Source organism: Alosa sapidissima, chromosome 19, assembly GCF_018492685.1.
Source record: "Alosa sapidissima isolate fAloSap1 chromosome 19, fAloSap1.pri, whole genome shotgun sequence".
Lineage (NCBI taxonomy): Eukaryota > Metazoa > Chordata > Actinopteri > Clupeiformes > Clupeidae > Alosa > Alosa sapidissima.
Window position 1 is genome coordinate 9,342,235 of NC_055975.1, and position 19,420 is coordinate 9,361,654.

General features: G+C 40.3%; 1 protein-coding gene and 1 long non-coding RNA gene across 2 annotated transcripts; both read right to left on the bottom strand.

The window, feature by feature from the left end:
* Nucleotides 1–2,336: 2,336 nt before the first annotated feature.
* LOC121692609 lies at nt 2,337–3,484 on the bottom strand. The gene is made up of 4 exons (XR_006025281.1): nt 3,396–3,484; nt 3,182–3,311; nt 2,603–2,974; nt 2,337–2,456 (listed from the first exon to the last, which is right to left on the bottom strand). It is a non-coding gene; the product is annotated as an uncharacterized LOC121692609 (long non-coding RNA).
* Nucleotides 3,485–4,581: 1,097 nt separating this feature from the next.
* On the bottom strand, nt 4,582–6,179 carry LOC121693602. The gene is made up of 5 exons (XM_042073146.1): nt 5,982–6,179; nt 5,551–5,858; nt 5,347–5,368; nt 5,017–5,091; nt 4,582–4,916 (listed from the first exon to the last, which is right to left on the bottom strand). Exons 1-5 carry the CDS (start codon nt 6,175–6,177, stop codon nt 4,582–4,584), a joined length of 936 nt encoding a protein of 311 aa, XP_041929080.1. The 5' UTR covers nt 6,178–6,179.
* Nucleotides 6,180–19,420: the final 13,241 nt, after the last annotated feature.

Below are 19,420 nucleotides of genomic sequence, written 5' to 3' on the forward strand. Positions count from 1 at the left end.
CATAAGTCAAAGAGAGAAAATTACATGTACCTCACACAATATTGAGTAATTATTAGGTTCTGCTCCTTTTTGGGTCACGGGGGAAATTGTGCAACCATTTTCCTCTTTCCAGTCTTGCACTGCAGCCATGCACGCAACAGTTGGGCATTTTTTAATAATTAATTAGCGGTATATTGTTTAATAATTTAGATATTTTTTCCACTATTCACTGTACTATGTTATTGGAGATCTGATGAATGTTGGTATGAAACATGGCGTCCACAAACCACGTGACCGCCTTGGAACGAATCGCATAGGCATATGCGATTCGTTAGCAGGATAGCTCGGACCATTCGATTCCCTAGTTGGCCAAACTTTATTTATATACGGCTCTGACATCAATGGAGCAACAGCTCCCCTTATCGAATAAAACTGTAATTGCCATCCTGTGTTTTTGTCATCACAGGAAGGTTTTTGTTCAGCTCTGAGTAGAATTTGCAACATTGTGTTTTCTCAATGAACAGAAGTAAAGGCCACTGTCATCAGATTCCACTTTAATTACTGTTAATGATCCACTCTCAGGTTCAGGTACAGTTTTAACAGTGGAATATTTATTACTGTTGATTGTTCCAAACTCATATGGAGTAGTGAACAAAACTAATCTCATGGTCTCTCCCTGACGCTGTCGGTACCAGTACATCTGAGTGTAGGTAGCGCCCTTAGTGTGACTACAGTTCAGCTCTGCAGAATCTCCAAGTTGTTTCCACAATATTGTAGGTGTGACATCTTTCCCTTCAGCACAGCCTGCGTAATCTGAGGTTAAAAAGCATGCATTTATTCATACAAATTTGTTAATGTACATTCAAAATTCCACATTCATACCATTATTTCCTTTTTATATAAGTAGCCTCAACCCAAATGCTACCTGCATTCCACAGTGATGTGAAGAGCAGCACTAAGAGAGCTGTGCTCATACTGGACCTGAGAGCAGAACTGAGAATGAGTGATGAGCGGACGCAGCGCTGGTTATGCAGGGGGCTTGGATCTGACATAGGAAGTGACATCAACTACACAGGATGAAATGCTCATCACTACAATGTTTCATTCATTCACTCACTTATTTAATGTTATCAGTGCATCCAGTTAAATAAACCACTAAATCATTCAAAACCCAAACATAACAAAACCTAAACATTTTGCAAACATGCAAAAGTCAAAGACAAAAATGCAGGTGTTAAAATTAGGATATAAGAGGATTTGTCTTTCTTTAAACACTGGTTGTGTTAGGCTGAATGGTAAAAACAGCAATGGTCCCCAAGCTTCAATGTCATACATTATGTCTTTGAGACGGTATTTAGATTGTAAGTGAAAGGCAGCATAACTGGGCCTGATATAGCACATCTCCCCTCTAACATACAGGTGCACCACCAGATGTGATTCATGAGATAAAAGTACCTGAGAACCATGGAGGGGTTTTTGAACAACGATAAGGGAGTTTGTAGCACTGTGTCGACTTGATGCACAGAAATACACTGCACTATCATTTGGGGTTGGTTTTTCAATGGTCAGATTGGCTTCATTCCGACCATCCCCATGAAACTTGACTTCTCCCTCAAACTTCTCTTCTGGATAGTCTTTATTGAGGTTAAGATATCCAAGAAGCATCATGTCTTTGTTTTCAGATTGCTTATACCACAGAATAACTTCATGATATTGTTCAGTATGGGAACACTGGAACAAAGCAGATTGTTGATTCACAATCAGATGCTGCGGTCTCTGGATCACTTCAGTGACTACAGTGCAAAGACCTGTGTGAAGATAAGAAAGATATTCAGGTTTATACTGTAGATTACCTTGAACAAAACACAAAAAAAACTTATTTATATTCTTACCTGCTAATGTGGATATAAAAAATGTGATGGTAATCATGTTAGCTGTCGTGTAAACACTCGCAAAGCATTCAACAAATTATTCAGGCAAAGGAAAGGGAAGTGATGTCACTCAAGCAAGACTTGCGTCAGAAAGAGAGACTCGGCTGCATACTGTAAGGAGAGCAGAAGGACGTGGAGATCAGACAAGATAGCTGGAGGTCACATGAAGACAACTGTAGGAACTGATGTCACAAGCAGGTGTGTGCAGTTATTGGGATGTCAGTCAGTTTTTGTCACTGTTACACAATAGCCTGCACCACTGTGCATCCTGCTTAGCACAGAAGAACTGAGCACTGTCTGCAGGCTGTGCTTGATGAAGGGTCAGTTGTAGAGTAGCATCTTGGCGATTAGCTGAGAACCTCTTCTGAAGTGGCTCCTCTACTGACATCATTGCAACATAGGAGTACACTATCTGCTCCAGAGGGCTGCCCAGCTTCTGCCAGAACCAGTACATGCTATTGTAAGTAGAACTAATTTGGGAGCAGCTGAGAGTAACATTGATGCCCTCTCTGACAATGAGATTAGGACTCTGTTTCAACGCAAATCCTGAAAGAGAAAATAAAACACGAAAAATGACTGAAAAAAGACTTTAATAGAACTTTATATTTGAAGGAAATGTGCAAGTATTTAGTATTATCAACCAGAATGTGAAAAAGCACTGTATTGAAAATATCTGTAGAGGGCAAATTTACCAGTTTGCAGTAACAGCATGAAAAACACAACTGCTGCCATCTCCTTCGACTGAATGTGCATCTCAGGTGCTCCTTAGAGCTGCAATCTGGTGTCTAAAGCCCCCTAGAGGCACTAAGAAGACCTTTTGACTTCTTCAGTGACTGGTACAGTTCTTCAGTTAGTCCTTTTTGTTACAGCCTGTCAGGCTGAACTCTCACTGTGCAGATATCTTTGCGCAGATGTAAACAGCACTGTGAGACAGCTGGGACTTCTTTATATTCAGTAGTAGGGTTGAAGCCTTCCTCTCCCCACTAAAGCCCTGAGACTGGAAACCCTCTTCCACCTCACTGCCACGTCCATATGAGCTTAGAACCAGTCTGAGGAGGGTCTTTCTACAGAAACGCAGGTTTTCAATTTACACAATTCAATCAGGAGTTTCATCTCAATAATTGAAACCTTTGAATTGGGCTTATTTCACCCTTTACAAAAAATGTATATGATATATATGACTCTTCACCCTATGTAAAACAATCACCTGTGAGTTATTCAATAATACAATAGTACAATAATAACACCTATTAGAATACAGTTCCACTAACTGATTGTTTTTGTCTGTCCCTCGTTGATACCAGAGCATGACTGTGTTGGTGGTGTTCTTCTGTGAGCAGTGAAGAGTCACAGGCCCATTTTCTGTTACCATGACATCACGAGGCTGCTCCAAACAAGCAACTGGGACATAAAAGATCAGAATCCACAAAGTAAACATTTTAGGCGATCAATTTTTGTCTGGATAATGTGTTGTGATGTTATTACCTCTTGGAATTAGACACAGCGCTAGGAGGATGAACATGGCTCACACTAGTTACAAAGAGCAGTGATGTAGGAGACTGTGGTGGTTGAGGTTATGTGCTGACTCATTGGCTTTGAGGGATGTCGTTGCTATTTCTTCTATCTGTATTGTATCATTCTGCTCCATTACTGCATTGTGTCAGTGGATTTTTTGGATTGCATCATTTTTCTATTAGTCAGGAGGACACTACTTGAAGAACAAATTTAACCTCATTTTACACAATACACACATCATTCAATTGATATAATATAAAGCATTGGTTTAATTTATGTAAATATTATGTAATGCTAGCGCTAGTAATGACTGTTGCACCTGACCTCCTCAGTGACATTATAGTCAAGAGGATCATGTTGAAGACTCTGTCTCAAAACTCTGCTCATATGAGTAACAACAGAACTATGGCAAATTTGAGGGTGGGGAAATTAATGGATGCCGATGGTAGCTTCAGGCAGAGGATAGGATATTACCGTAAAGGATATTAGTGTAAATGGAATAGCAAACTGGATGTTTTGATATTCAGAAGTACTTTGATAGCACTGCATGATAACTACACACAATTAATCATTTATTAAGCATTTGTTGACAATTAGTAAATGGTTTGTTCATAATTTGTAAAGTATTGTTCCTATATTAATTCTCATCAGTAAAACATTTGTACACAGTTATAAATGGTTTGTTCATAGTGAATAAGACAATATCTAAACTATGTTTATCAATTGTTTTAATATGTAATAAATTATGCATTTATAATGTGTTAATGAAGTAATATTTCCATTATTTAACAGTTGTTAAGGAATTGTCTATGGTTTATAAGATAAATTAGAATGGGGTGTTAATGATTAAGAAACTATTTACACCTTAATGTAGGCATGCCTTGTTTTATAAACCACTTATAGTTCAGCCCCCTGCATAACCAGCGTTATATAAATATTATCACTATTTATTTGTGTCATGAATAGGCAAACTTGTCTGTCACAAATGTGGCAAATTTCAAATTTCTAAGTTGTGGATGGTTCACTGAATGATCTTTATTCGATACTGAACATCAGGTATCACAAGTGACTGAGACTTGCATTTATTCTGACAGAGCCAAAATCAAACAGTGTTCACAGGTGTACATATTACCAGCATACATGTGGAGGGTTTTTGTCACACAGATAGGAAATGTGTTGTGCTGTGGTAACTAGCTGCACAATAATATACAGCAGTATCTTGTGCTGATAGACTTGTTATGTTAATGGAGTTATTTTGATCTTTATTTGCATCCCCATCCAGCTTAACTTTTCCATCAAACGGTTCTTCATAGTTTGGGGATTTTATATTGAGAAAGGCCATTAAAGTCATTTCTCTGCCCTGAGTTTGTTTGTACCACAACATTACATAATAGCTTGGGACATTATGTTGGCAGTAGATCATCACCGAAGCATTTTGGTTCTTGATCAGATCTGGAGGAGTTTGGTTGACCTCCGAAGTCAAAACACAACCTGTGAATGTGGAGAACAAAATGAGCATTGATGACACAAGTATGCTGATGTATGCAGAATTATGGCTGATGAGATTCAAACAAATGAGCTTTATATTTACCCTTTAACAAGACCACTGTGAGGGCTGTAATGTAACCTGCATGCATGTTGGTAACAGACTGAGGTGAAGTCAAAGCTCAAGCGTTGCTGTGAGCAGCATGTAGCAGATGAACCCTGAGCCTCGTCTGCCTCTGAAAGAGATCTTGAGAACAGCAAAAGAAGACACACAGCGCCCTCTTGTGTTCAAATCTAGGTCAGGGCAGTTCTCAAAATTGGGCACACATTACAAACAATAATATAATCTAAATAGTTGCTGATAAAAACGTTGTCTTGATTTACAAATACCGATGTCAGATTAACTTAATTTACTTAATATGTCCAGCCGTCTCACAATTCTTCTTGCCAGGTCTATCCTTGAGTTACACAATGTTAGTACAAAAGTGAGGCTTGAGACCCCATCACCACTTTACACCATCTGGGCATAATCCTGATATCAATCAACCACTATCTGTGGCTCTTACATAATGCAGGTGTTTTGGGGATATAAAAAAAAAAACTTGTGAACAATTTGGTTTTTGTACGGGGAGAAAGCTACTCTGCACAGCCGTGCATATGCTGCACAAAAATACTCAGCAGAATCATTTGATTGGAGATTCTCCACCATCATTGCTCCATTGGTATTTGAAGTTCCATTTAATTTGATTTTGCCCTTGACCTCTGGATATGGATCTTTGCCAAACAGATATCCCAAATATGTTAACTGTCCGTCCTTTGTTTGTTTATACCAAAGAATCCTATTATAGTTCTGTATGTGGTGAGAACACTGGATCCATGGTCCAGATTGACCAATGCTCTGGATGATATCAGGAGGAGATTGGTTGACCAGACTGCTTGCTTTGGACCCTGTGACCAAACATACAATTAATACAACACATTTAATTATCAAATCTGCTAAGAAAACCCCCTTTAGAATGAAGACCTTATTCATATTCATATGACCTTGTGAAATATGTAAATATGTTTTACCTGTAAAGACCAATCCCATGCAGATTAGTCTGAGGAGAGCATGGGACATTTTGATGAGAGAAATGATCTGTTTTAGGATGAAGATAATCTGAAACCACTCATTCTCAGCACTGCCAAATGAATACTGAAGACATAACAAAGTTGTTTCCATTGAAATGAACACACTGCCACTGGCTGGCACAGTGAGGAACAGCATCATTCATTTCATGTGATGTGACAGAACCCAACTTGCAATGGAGAGATTCATTTTGGGGGGAGGAATATATGCATCTCAGAAGTATCTTATAATTGACTCACCAGAGACTCAGAGACCTGCTTGTATTCTTAATCTGACTGTCTAGAGTGGGTCTGATTCACATTAGTGGCAAGTGTGAACCCTTTCGACACAGCATTTACAATAATTCTATAAAATATTCAGAATGGTCACCTGGAAATAATGTTAAGAGTGTATCCAGTATATTATATGAGAGACATTACAGTGAACAGTATCATGTTAATGACTCTGCTCAGTCTCCTGACTCGGCTCATATGAGTAGCAATGCTGATTGGAGTGTAGAACAACTAACAGGCAGAGAAGGGCAGGGGTGTAGTAGGCGTTGGACGCAGGGGAACACCGTCCCCCCACTTCTTGGAGCATTGTTTTGAGCATTCAGCAGTACACACCTTCTCGTCCTCTCAGGTCCCAGGTGAAAAACCTGCTAGTAAAACCTACTGTTAGGACTAAACATGGTGAAGCAGCTTTTAGCTGCTATGCGGCAGCTGTCGAACCAACTTTCGGATGACATCAAAAAGGCCCCAACTGTAGCCAGTTTTAAATGTAGTCTTAAGACCAAGCTGTTCTCAGATGCTTTCTTGCTAACTGTGCCAAGTTACAAATTCTGAATCTGCCTAGATAATTATTCTACCTTGTCTTTTATTACTTTTTTACTACTTTTGCCTTTGTTTTTGCTTACTAATTATTCTTTATTTTTAAATGATTTTACCTTGTGTTTTATGTTTTCTTTTTATTATGATCTTTACCTTTTAACCATTCTTTTACTATATTGCCTTTCTGCTTTTATTTGTTATTATTGTTTGGTTTTGTTTATGTAAAGCAGATTGAATGACCTCTGATTTTTACGAGTGATACGAGTGACCCAACGGTGAACCTGAACAACTTTAGGAAAAACTTATGATTGGTGCAGCTACTTTCATCCAAACAAAAACTTTTCAAATGACTGGCACTTGCCTGCCAATGTTCTTTCTGTTATTTTTTTGTTTTGTTTTATTGACTGTGCACCTCTGCATATATCATTTGCAGTGACATTCATATGACGCCCCTTCAAATTGAGCTACACTGCCCACACAGCGTGTTGAATGCGTGTGAATTCTGCTTGTGCTATAGTTATTGCCATGGTTTATCTCAGCAGATCTGCCTTGTCCCCATTTTCCAGAGGTGTGAGTGACATTGTTTCTCTGCAAAATCTGCACAAAAAAGGCACAATACAAAAATATGAATGTTTAAATGTACCGCAGATAACTGAACACTTAGCAGAATTTTCAGATGTAAATAGTATTACACTGTAAATATAGATGAAGCCGTTAAACCTGCACTCCTTATAAGTGAGTTAATGAATATTATAAGAGCTGTTCTCATGTTGGACTTCACAGCAGCACTGACAGGAAGGATCAGTACAGTTTGGCTTCAGAAGAGGAGAGGGGTTTGGCAGGGTGTGTGACATCATGTTTATGTTATGTTATAGACATGCTTTAGGTGTACTATTTTTGTTTTTTCCCTCAGTCAAATTCATAACATCCATGAGAGGGATCGAGTTGCTTGGGGTGAACATCAATGGATCAACAGCTCCCCCTGTCTGAATAAAACTGTAATTGCCATCCAGTTTAGTGTTTCATCAGCTCGGGAGGTTTTCGTTCAGCTCTGAGTAGAATCTGCAACACTGTGTTCTCCCACTGAACAGAAGTAAAGGCCACTGTCATCAGATTCCACTTCACTTACTGTTAACGATCCACTCTCAGGTACAGTTTTAACAGTGGAATATCTACTACTGTTGACATCTCCAAACTCTTCTGTGCCATATGAAGTAGTGAAGACAACCAGCCCCATGGTCTCCCCTTGACGCTGTCGGTACCAGTACATCTGAGTGTAGGTAGCGACCTTAGTGTGACTACAACTCATCTTTGCAGAAACTCCAAGTTGTTTCCACAATATTCTAGGTGTCTGTGTGACATCATTCCCTTCAGCAGAGCCTGTGTAACCATAAAGGCAGATGTGAAAAAACATTTATTCATAAGTCTGTTCAAAATTCCACATTGATACAATTATTGCCTTTTCAGTCTCAACCCAAATGCTACCTGCATTCCACAGTGATGTGAAGAGCAGCACTAAGAGAGCTGTGCTCATACTGGACCTGAGAGCAGAACTAAGAATTAGTGATGAGCGGACGCAGCGCTGGTTATGCAGGGGGCTTGGATCTGACACAGGAAGTGACATCAACTACACGGGATGAAATGCTCAACACCTCCTCTGTGCATTTCTTCATTTTCATCAACATCATCAGGGTGTAATGTGCAAGAAGCACAACACAAATAACAATCAAAAGTGTTGCTTTCAGTGCATCATTTACTCCATCATTACACCAACACTGTGCAGCAGTAGAATCTGCAACAAAGCTTTATAACAAAGATGTCATCACTGCCATTATCAAGAGGTCAAATAAGATCTATGATTTGTGACATTTCAAGCTGTAAAGGCTTATATAGTAACATTATAATGCTTAATGAATACAGTCATGAGTATTGAAAGTTATATACTAATGTCACTAAATTATGAGGCTTTATAAATTGATTATAACCCGTTATTAATGTGTTTATAATGCTTTATGAATAGTGGGTTCATAGAAAGTGTTACAAATGCAGTATTATTTGTGACATAATAGGCAGAATTGTCATAAATTTGGCAAAAATGAAGTTTCTAAGTTGTGGAAGGTGCACTGAATCATCTTTATTCGATACTGATCATCAGGTATCACAAGTGACACCTGAGTGACACCAGACAGTGTTCACAGGTGTACCTATTAACAGCATACATGTGGAGGGTTTTTGTCACACAGATAGGAAATGTGTTGTGCTGTGGTAACTAGCTGCACAATAATATACAGCAGTATCTTGTGCTGATAGACTTATGTTTATGGAGTTTTTTTATTAGGACTGGCATCCCCATCCAGCTCAACTTTTTCCATTAAACTGATCTTCATTTGTTGGGCTTTTTGCATTGAGAAAGGCCATTAAAGTCATTTCTCTGTTCTTGGTTTGTCTGTACCACAAAATAACATAATAGTTTGGGAAATTATGTTGGCAGTAGATCATCACTGAAGCATTTTGGTCCTTGATCAGATCTGGAGGAGTTTGGTTGACCTGAGAAGTCCAAACACAACCTGCGTTGGGAACAAAACAGTTATGACAATACGTTTGCTACATTTTACAGAATTATGGCTGATGAAATTCAAACAAATGAGCGTTATATTCACCCGTTAACCAGACCACTGTGAGGGCTATAATGTAACCTGCATGGATGTTGGTAACGGACTGAGTTGAAGTGAAAGCTCCAGTGTTGCTGTGAGCAGCATGTAGCAGATGAACCCTGAGCCTTGTCTGCCTCTTGTCTGCCTCCTGAGAACAGCAAAAGAAATGACACAGCAACCTCTAGTGTCCATATCTAGGTCAGGACACTTTTAAAAATACGGCACATGCACGTTACAAACAATAATCTAAATCATTGCTGATAAAAATGTTGCCTTGATTAACGAATATTGTTGCCATATGACCACACTGCCACTTGCTGCAAAAGCATCATGTATTCCATGTGATGTGATGGAACCCAACTTGAAATGGAGAGATTTGTTTTGGAGAGAAGGAATATGCACCAAAGAAGTAGTTCATAAATTACTCACTTAGAGACCTTCTTGTATTCTCAATCTGTTAAGAAGGGGTCTGATTCACAATGGTGGCAAGTGTGGACCCTGTTGATCAGACATTTACAATAAGTTTATAAAACGTTCAGAATTCACACTTGAAACTCTCTGATTAGAGTGTAAATCAATTGTGGCAAAGTTGAGGGTGGTTACTTGGTTGAGGTGATATTCAGAAATATGTCTACTTATTTGTTGAGGGCCCATTTTAGTCACTTATTCATTAGCAACAGATGGCAACAAGTAAATAGTGATATCAGATATCAGTGTGATGCTTTGCTGTAATCGCTGCAAGAGCATGCAGCAGAGGAAATGAGGTTTTTGTTGAGCCATGTAGTCATTCTGCCACACTGTGCTCACTCACTGAGCAGAAATATGTGCTACTGTCACTGGGATCCAAATTTCTAACAGTGAGGTTTCCTTGATCATTCTTAGGCTTCACAGCAGAAAATTTATTATCATCATTGGTACCAGGAAAGTCTAGTTTTCCACCAGTTGGCATATAAACAATAAGTGTCATTGATTCCCCTTGCCGTTGCCGATACCAATACATCTGATTATAGGAAACGCCTTTGGAGTGGCTGCAGGCCATCTCAGCAGATTCGCCTTGTCGTTCCCACACTCTAGGGGTCTGAGTGACATCATTTATCTCTGCAGAATCTGCACAAAAACACAAAATACAAAATATGAATGTTTAAATGTACTGCAGAGAACAGAATGCTTTGCAGTTTTTCAGATGTAAAGATTTGAACACTGTAAATATAGATGAAGCCATTAAACCTGCAGTCGTTATAAGTGAGGTGATGAGTATTATAACAGCTGTCCTCATGTTGGACTTCACAGCAGACTTGACATGATCAGTTACAGTTTGACTTCAAAACAGGAAAGGGGTGGATTTGGTGGTGTGTGACATCATGTATATGTAATGCAATAGACATGCATGCTTTTCTCAGTCAAATTCATAACATCCATGAGAGGGATCGAGTTGCTTGGGTTGAACATCAATGGAGCAACAGCTCCCCCTGTCTGAATAAAACTTTAATTGTCATCCTGTTTAGTGTATCATCAGTTCAGGAGGTTTTCGTTCAGCTCTGAGTAGAATCTGCAACACTGTGTTGGCTCACTGAACAGAAGTCAAGGCCACTGTCGTCAGATTCCACATTAATTACTGTTAATGATCCACTTTCAGGTACATTTTTAACAGTGGAATATTTACTACTGTTGACAGCTCCAAACTCTATTGTGCCAAATGAAGTAGTGAACACAACCAGCCCCATGGTCTCCCCCTGACACTGTCGGTACCAGTACATCTGAGTGTGGGTAGCATCCTTTGTGTGACTACAACTCATCTCTGCAGAATCTCCAAGTTGTTTCCACAATGTTCTAGGTGTCTGTGTGACATCATTCCCTTCAGCAGAGCCTGTGTAACCATAAAGGCAGATGTGAAAAAACATATATTTATTCATAAGTCTGTTCAAAATTCAACATTCATACAATTATTGTCTATTTACCCTCAGCACAAATGATACCTGCATTCCACAGTGATGTGAAGAGCAGCACTAAGAGAGCTGTGCTCATACTGGACCTGAGAGCAGAACTGAGAATTAGTGATGAGCGGATGCAGCTCTGGTTATGCAGGGGGCTTGGATCTGACACAGGAAGTGACATCAACTACACAGGATGAAATGCTCAACACCATGACAACACCACCTAAGTATAAGTATATATACACTTTTGATCCCGTGAGGGAAATTTGGTCTCTGCATTTATCCCAATCCGTGAATTAGTGAAACACACTCAGCACACAGTGAACACACAGTGAGGTGAAGCACACACTAATCCCGGCGCAGTGAGCTGCCTGCAACAACAGCGGTGCTCGGGGAGCAGTGAGGGGTTAGGTGCCTTGCTCAAGGGCACTTCAGCCGTGCCTACTGGTCGGGGTTCGAACCGGCCACCCTCCGGTAACAGGTCCGAAGCGCTAACCAGGCTGCCCCATGGCCTCTCTGCATTTCTTCATTTTTATTGATATCATCAGGGTGTAATATGAAAGAAGAACCACGAAAATAACAATCAAAACTAGATGTACCGCATAGCGGTACAAAATATGACCGCCGCTCAGTCCTGTACATCCGTTCCGCGAAAATAAATCACACTTCAATTTGTCTCCATATTTTACTCCATCCCCCACTCTTGAAACTTTTGTGTATGCTTGTTTGGCATACATGAGTGTGTGTGTGCGGCTGCACAGAAAGTAGCCTACTGGTGCTGAAAAGGTGAATAGATTGTAGAATAGCCAAAGAAGATGTAGCATTGTTATAAAACCTTTAAAATCTCTAAACAATCACAAGTAGGGCAGTTCATCACAGTTCATCCATTGCAACTGGATTGATGAAAGGTCACTTACACCTGTAGGCTACATTGTATTTGGGAAAAGCAAAAGGTATCAGCATAATGTTATTTATTTATTTATTTTTTATGTATTTTTAAACAAAAACATCTCTGTCAGTTCCATGCCGTTTTCAACAGCTATCAAAAACAAAGGTCATTTTTGGATGGATAGATTTTTTGTGAATGTTTCTTCTTCTACATAAGATTTTAGTCATCTTTAGTTCATGTAATACTTTATTGTCAATGCACAAATTAAGTAACAGTAGTCTGAAACGTTATTGTTAATGCACAAATTAAGTAACAGTAGCCTAGTCTGAAACGAAATGCTGTTTTACATCTAACCAGTGGTGCAAATAACTGACATGTCCAAATGGGCCTTGATGAAATGCGTCGCTAGAGACTGTTCATACACATTTTAACGGGCCAAAGTTGAAGAGCTTTTGTCCGTTATTGTTAGTGCAAATATAGGCTGATTCATGTTCCCTTGCATATTTTAACTGAGGTCCATGGCTAGTCTGGCTTTCATCAGACCAAGCTCAATCTTTTAAGAAATCAAAAAATAAATAGCGGGCAGATCAGGCTGGGTTCACCCAGCCTAGTCCATAGGCACCCGATATTGTTTAATTGTCCGATTGAGATATACACGCTCTGGCTATTCTAAATGCAAAAATGCATCAGGGAGTTATGACAAAACGGTAACTAACAAACTAGATCCTAATAGAAAGCTGTTAGCTTCCCTAAGCTACAGGTAAGATTATAAGGTAGGCCTATTTACAACATAAATGGTCAATAGGCTATGCTGGCGACACAAATAAAATCTCCTTTGGAAACCAATGGCTTACGCCTTACAGTATCAAGCGGACTTAAACTGTCATATCGTGGCGAAAAGTTGTAATAACATTCACGCAGCTCCATGAGTCAAGGAAAGCCGAATGAAGTAGCCACTTCTAAATGGGACCCACTACACAGTAGCTTAAGGTGTTTTGCTAAAGCAGCCATAATGAAATGAAGGTGTCATTGTTTGGATACTTCACACATACGTGCTTTTTAATTTCACAGACTACAACTACCAAGCTGTAATCAAAGCACATCGATTCCCCTCTCACACCCTGCACGCACTTAAAACAAAATAAACAGGCGTCTCAGTCTCACGCATGTATAGGCAAAACTGTATCAGACCGGTGTAACGTTGGTAAATCTTCCATTGCACAGAATGATTTTGTAGCACGTGCAATAAATGACAGTCGAAAGATACAAACAGTGCTGCTATACATTTGCTTGGTATAACCGCATTTATAGTTTTCTACAAATGCAATAAATCAAATGCCTCCATCACTCAACCAACGCTAACGGTAACATTACCTAGGTCCTTATTGATATTACAAGATTAACGTACCTGCAGTAAAAACCAAGCATGTCCGATAAACATCCTCAGATTTATTTCGGCTTCAAGAAGAAATGGGAATTACACTTCATGTGAACATCGTCCTATCCTTATTAGATGTTCGCTGCGGTAAATTACAGTCCTTGTATGAAGCGTCCATTGTTTTTTCCAACCCACTTTTAACTTCCAACAAAATTACGTCTCACTGCAACGATGCGCCATCTAGTGGACAAACGACTACTTCTCGCCAATACTGAAAATGCAGCCATGATGATGATGATGAATATTTATTTTGGCTTTCTTTTAATCCTACTGAATTTGTAATTATGTATAGGCCGTTCTAATACCGATAGTATGTGGGTGCCTGTGTGTGTGCATGTGTATATGTGTGCACCGCCATTTACAGGCCAATGAGTGTACAGTCACTAAATGTACACATAACCTAATTTTTTTAGACCCCCCCATGGATGAAATTCTACGAAACTTGGCATACCCCCGGAGAATGCCAGGTCAATCATACACATAAAATTTGATGCAGTTCTGAACATCTTAACTGAAGATAGGGGCGATTAAAGCAGAATAATATTGCATTTTCATTTTTTACCGGGGTTGTGGGGGTGCAAATCACAAATGAGTGATTATGAGCCAGGTTGATGTGGGCCCTTGAGACCAACATACCATAAAAGATTCTTCATCCTCAGTGCCACGGTTCAGGTAGTTATTTAGGAAAAACTGTTTTTTTTTTGCGGTTCAGGGGGCCCAGCACGGGGGGGGGGGGGGGGGGGGGGGGGTTGGTGGTGGTCCCCGGGGACGAAATGAAATTTTTCCGTAAAAGTCTAGTGGGGCTACATACCCACCAAATTTCATGTACCCCGGTGGTTCGGTGTCCCGGGTATCAATGACCAAAAATTCAGGGAGTAGATGACGGGAAAAATTCTTGAATTGTGTGCATGTGTGCGTGTACAAATTTATGTTTATGTGTGTGGGTGTGTGTGTGTGTGTGTATGTGCGTGCTTGTGTGTTTGCCTGCGTATGTGTGTTTGTGCATGTGCATGCATGCGTACATATGTCTACTGTGTGAGTATGTGTCATACGTATGATTACTGTAAATGTATGTGTGTGCGTGTGTATCTGTTTATGCACATGTGTGCACATGGAATGGGTTAACATGACCCCTGGAGGCAAACATACGGAAAAAATTGGTCATCCTAGGCCCTACAGTTCTCAAGATATTCACAGAGAACTGTGTCTGCCCTACCCTCCTTTCGGGGGGTCCAGTCCAGCGGGGGGGGGGGGGGGGGGGGGGGGCTACAGATCAAAACGAAGAATGACGGTTCCATGCTATCCATGTGGGGGTACATGCCCACCAAGTTTTGTGTACCCCGGTCTTTCAGTGTCCCGGGAATCCTTGTTGGTGTACGTCACTAAATGTACACATAAATTATTTTATTGTAAAGCCCCCCATGAACGAAAGTACACAAAACTTGGCATGCATTCGGAGGGTGTCATAATGATCCTACACTTTTAATTTCGTGCAGTTTTGACCTTGTCAGCCAGAGATATTGTGATGAAAACACCTAATTTTTTGCTTTTTAATTTTTAACTAGGTGGCGCTATACATGAAATAAGTGGTAATGGGATGGGTTGACATGCCCCCTTAAGACCAACATACATAAAAAAGGTGGACCTCCTAGGCCCTACGGTTCTCGAGATATTCACAGAAAACTGTCTCCGGCCACCTACAGGCCAGTTGGTGTATAGTAACATAAATTAATTTATTGTGTGGCCCCCCATGAACGGAATTCCACAAAACTTGGCGTGCATATAGAGGGTGTCATAATGATCCTACACTTCCAATTTCGTGCAGTTTTGACTATGTTAGGTCACAGATACCTTCAATTACAACACCTCATTTTTACTTTTTTGTGTTTAACTAGGTGGCGCTATACATGAAATGAGTGGTTATGGAATAGGTTGACATGGCCCCTTGAGATCAACATACAAAAAAAAATGGTCCTCCTAAACCCTACGGTTTTTGAGATATTCACAGAAAACTGTGTCTGCCCTACCCTCCTTTCGGGGGGTGCAGTCCAGCGGGGGGGCTACAGATCAAAACGAAAAACGATGGTTCCATGCTATCCATGTGGGGTTACATCAAGGGGGCAGGCGAATTCCCGGAAGTAGAAGAATCGACGTAGGCTGGAGGGACCACCTCTCTGCTAACTCCCATAGAAGTCCATTCATTCTAGGATTTTTTTGAAATACCATAACTTCATATAACATATATCCTGTGCTGATATTGTAGCTTTTGTGTAATCAACATAAACACTACAAAGGCAAAACAGACTCCACTACCTCGTCCGTAACGTTGGTTACCCGTAAGAAGAATGGTTAGCTTGTTCGGTTGGAGGGAAGCTAGCTTTGACGTAATCTCTCTTTCGCGCCGTAGGGAGATCACCGTATTGTTTGGATAAGAAGCTCAGTCCACCTTACTGTCTATGACGGTAACTCGTAAGCAAAACCTAGCATACACGACCGTATGTTAAGGTAAAGCATTACACAGAGGCAACCTAATAAAAAAAAAAAAAAAAAACGGCAGTAATCATTTCAGAGGTTTTCGATGGATTGACCGTAGGTCGGAAAAGTGGAAAGAAAATAGCTTCAAGGCTATAACTTTTGTGTTTTGTTTTAGCATGACTGTTTTTGAAGATGATCATGTATGGTAGCTTCAACATTAACACGACTTGGTGAGGATGATATTAATAATAATACATAAATAAATGTTTAACTTTGATGACTTTGAAGGCGAAGGAAATGTGAGAAGAATTTCTGTGTATCTATCATATGAGTTACAAGATTCAGTTCTATGGCTATCGTCACGAAGTTAAGTGTGAGGCTGCGCAGTACTGGGGGTACCAACTGAAAAATCGTTCTATTTAACTCAGTGCCCTCCCATTGAAAACGACGGAGTCTGTTCGTCCATTTCTTTTACTGTCTATGGGTTACATGCCCACCAAGTTTCGTGTACCCCGGTCTTTCAGTGTCCCGGGAATCATTGACGGAAATTTGGGCATGCGAAAAAGAAAAAAAAATGTGCTGCGCGGCGGTCATAATAAAGAACTTGAACGTGAATTAGTTCACATTATGTGTCATGAACGGCAGACATCACTGTAAATGAAAGTTGGAATTTGTTAACTGAGTGACATCTGTTTTCTCTTTTGAAACGCAACGAGAGAAAGTTCCTCCCTCCTGTATTCTCGCTGGTGCCGCTTAAATCATGTATCACCAGACAGAAATGGTTTTGACATTGTGCGCGCAATGCATTGCGGGCAACGTAGTGTCCGGCTGAGAATAGTTGAATAGCATACTGGCTTCCGTACAACGTAGAGCGGGGTAGGCATAGCAACGCCGCGTAGCAGGCAACGACGAGAGCGCCGAGGGCTGGATTTCATTGCACTAGTTTAGTATAGAACTGGTCTAGCTTGTCTGTACTGCTGCAAGTTTTATCACCTGGTAAGAAACCCACAATTGCAGTGTCATGAGCAAATGTCTAATGAGCAGCTTCAAAGAACGTATAGTGATTTCTAGCTCGTAGTGTGAAAAAAGTAGGCCTATTTATTTAAATATCTCACGAAAAAAGTAAAATGAACTGAACTTTGAACTAGTTCAGAATTAAAATTGTGAACTTTGAACGTGAACTGTTCACTTTGAGCATGTATGAACTGAACTTGATGGCTATGGCTATTATTTACACTATTTTGTCTGGGACACTGTCACATGTGAAAACTGTTTTAGATAATTAGTTCTTTGCAATCAGCCTAAGCACTATACATAAGCAAATTGAAGTTTGGATCCCTGTATGTTTACAGAACTATGACAAAAGTATGACCTCAAACTGACATAGCCTACCTTGTGCACAGAGAAAGCAAAAGCCAGATGTGTTTTTATTCATACCATCAGTGTGTAGTTGGTACAATTATTGTGATGGCTTGTGTTTACTGTTTGATAGGAAAACACCATTTTTACGAAGGTCTGAAGAGTTAAGCAAGGTGTGTTAGCTTTTGCAAGAGAACTACAATGTTTTGCTGATTTGATGAAAGGTTTTCCTATTTGTGTGTAAAGATTTGCAAAAATAGCCAATAGTTACAAACATGTGCTTAAGCAATCAGAAAAAACTGTAATGTGATGGCTTGTGTTATACGAAAATATCATTTTTACGAAGATGTGAAAGCAAGGTTTATTAGCTTTTGCAAGAGAACGACAATGTTTTGCTTTGGTGAAAGGTTTTCTTATTTGTGTGTAGAGTTTTGCAAAAATAGCCAATAGTTACAAAAAATGTGCTTAAGCAATCAGAAAAAAACTAATAAACCATGGTTAATATACGGGTGAGTCTAATGCACTTTTTTGCATTAGGATAAAACACTGTCCTTCGGTTTATGCACATCTTTATGAACAATTACTGTGTATAGCATTCTGGTGGTCATATAAAATGTATGGTGTTATTGAAAGTGGAGTTGACTCAGGGACCCGTAAGGTGCACTCAGTGTTTCTTCCTCTTGCCTAACATAGCTCATTTTAAGTGTATTCAGAGAATTCATTTCATAACAGTGCTTATCTTCAGCTGCTATAAATCGCTTTATACAATTCAAGAGAAGTAACAATGAGTCATGTTGCCTCCAGGAAACCCGAGAGCCAATTTTGTGTGGATGTCTTTTACTGACTCTGTCATCACCCTGCCCCCATTACCTGTGAGTGAGTGTGAACTCTTATCATCACAAAACATCTGTGCTTCCTTCGGCAGCTTGACTTGAGAGTTTGATCCTAAAAAACCTTTTCCCAAAATGGGCAGATCTTCTATACTCCTCGCTCTCACCTGCGTGGTAGCGTTCCCTCAGCAGTGGGGCTTTGTCCCAGTGACTGACGGCTTGCAGTTCCACGTGAAATGCCTCAAGCAGCTGTCACTGGCCCATAGCAGCAGAGCGGGGTTCAGAGGCCATGGCAATCATACTCTGGCTTTGGGATTCATGACAAACGTTTTCCATGGCCTTCGTTTATCTGCCCAGTCTCCGTGGTGACGCAGCATTGGTGGTAGGCCAGAGTGACACGTTTGTGATAGATCACCACTTTTCCCCTCCTGCTTGTAAAGTCACACATGTCAAGATATATTTCTTTTTCTGTTAATTACATCTATTTTGAGTGTGAATTCTATTAATATGCAAATCACATGCCGCATGCAGCATCCCAACTGGATGAGGGCCTTCATAGGTTTACATTAAAGCAGGAGACCAGGCCAGGGCATGTACGCAGGGGTTTCAACATTCCCCTTCGGCTCCAGCCCTGCCACTCTGTCTTGGTTATAATTACAGGATACAAACTCTCTAGAAACTCACAAAGGCCCTTGTGCCTCCAGACAGTTGTACAGGAGATTGATATGCATCTCTATAACAGACATTTCAGCCTGGAGGACTGTCTAAAAGATGGCTTTGCAGACAGAGCTTAGAGCAGGGGTTCCCAGCCTTTTTTGACAGATGACCCTATTTTGTCACAAAACTTACTAATGCAGTGGTGCCCAAACTACGGCCTGCCACCTCATTTTAGGTGGCCCCCCAAAACATGTCCCTGGTATATTGGATCCGGCCCGCACGGGAGTACGACATCGTCAAACTATAACCTCCGTAATTTCGCCCATTCATTCTCTA

Coding starts and splice junctions, on each gene's coding strand:
- LOC121693602 (XM_042073146.1), bottom strand. CDS start 6,177: ATGCTGTTCCTCACTGTGCCAGCCAGTGGCAGTGTGTTCATTTCAATG. Junction 5,859..5,981: donor CATGGGATTGGTCTTTACAG/GTAAAACATATT, acceptor GTTTGGTCACAG/GGTCCAAAGCAAGCAGTCTG. Junction 5,369..5,550: donor CATATGCACGGCTGTGCAGA/GTAGCTTTCTCC, acceptor GTGTAACTCAAG/GATAGACCTGGCAAGAAGAA.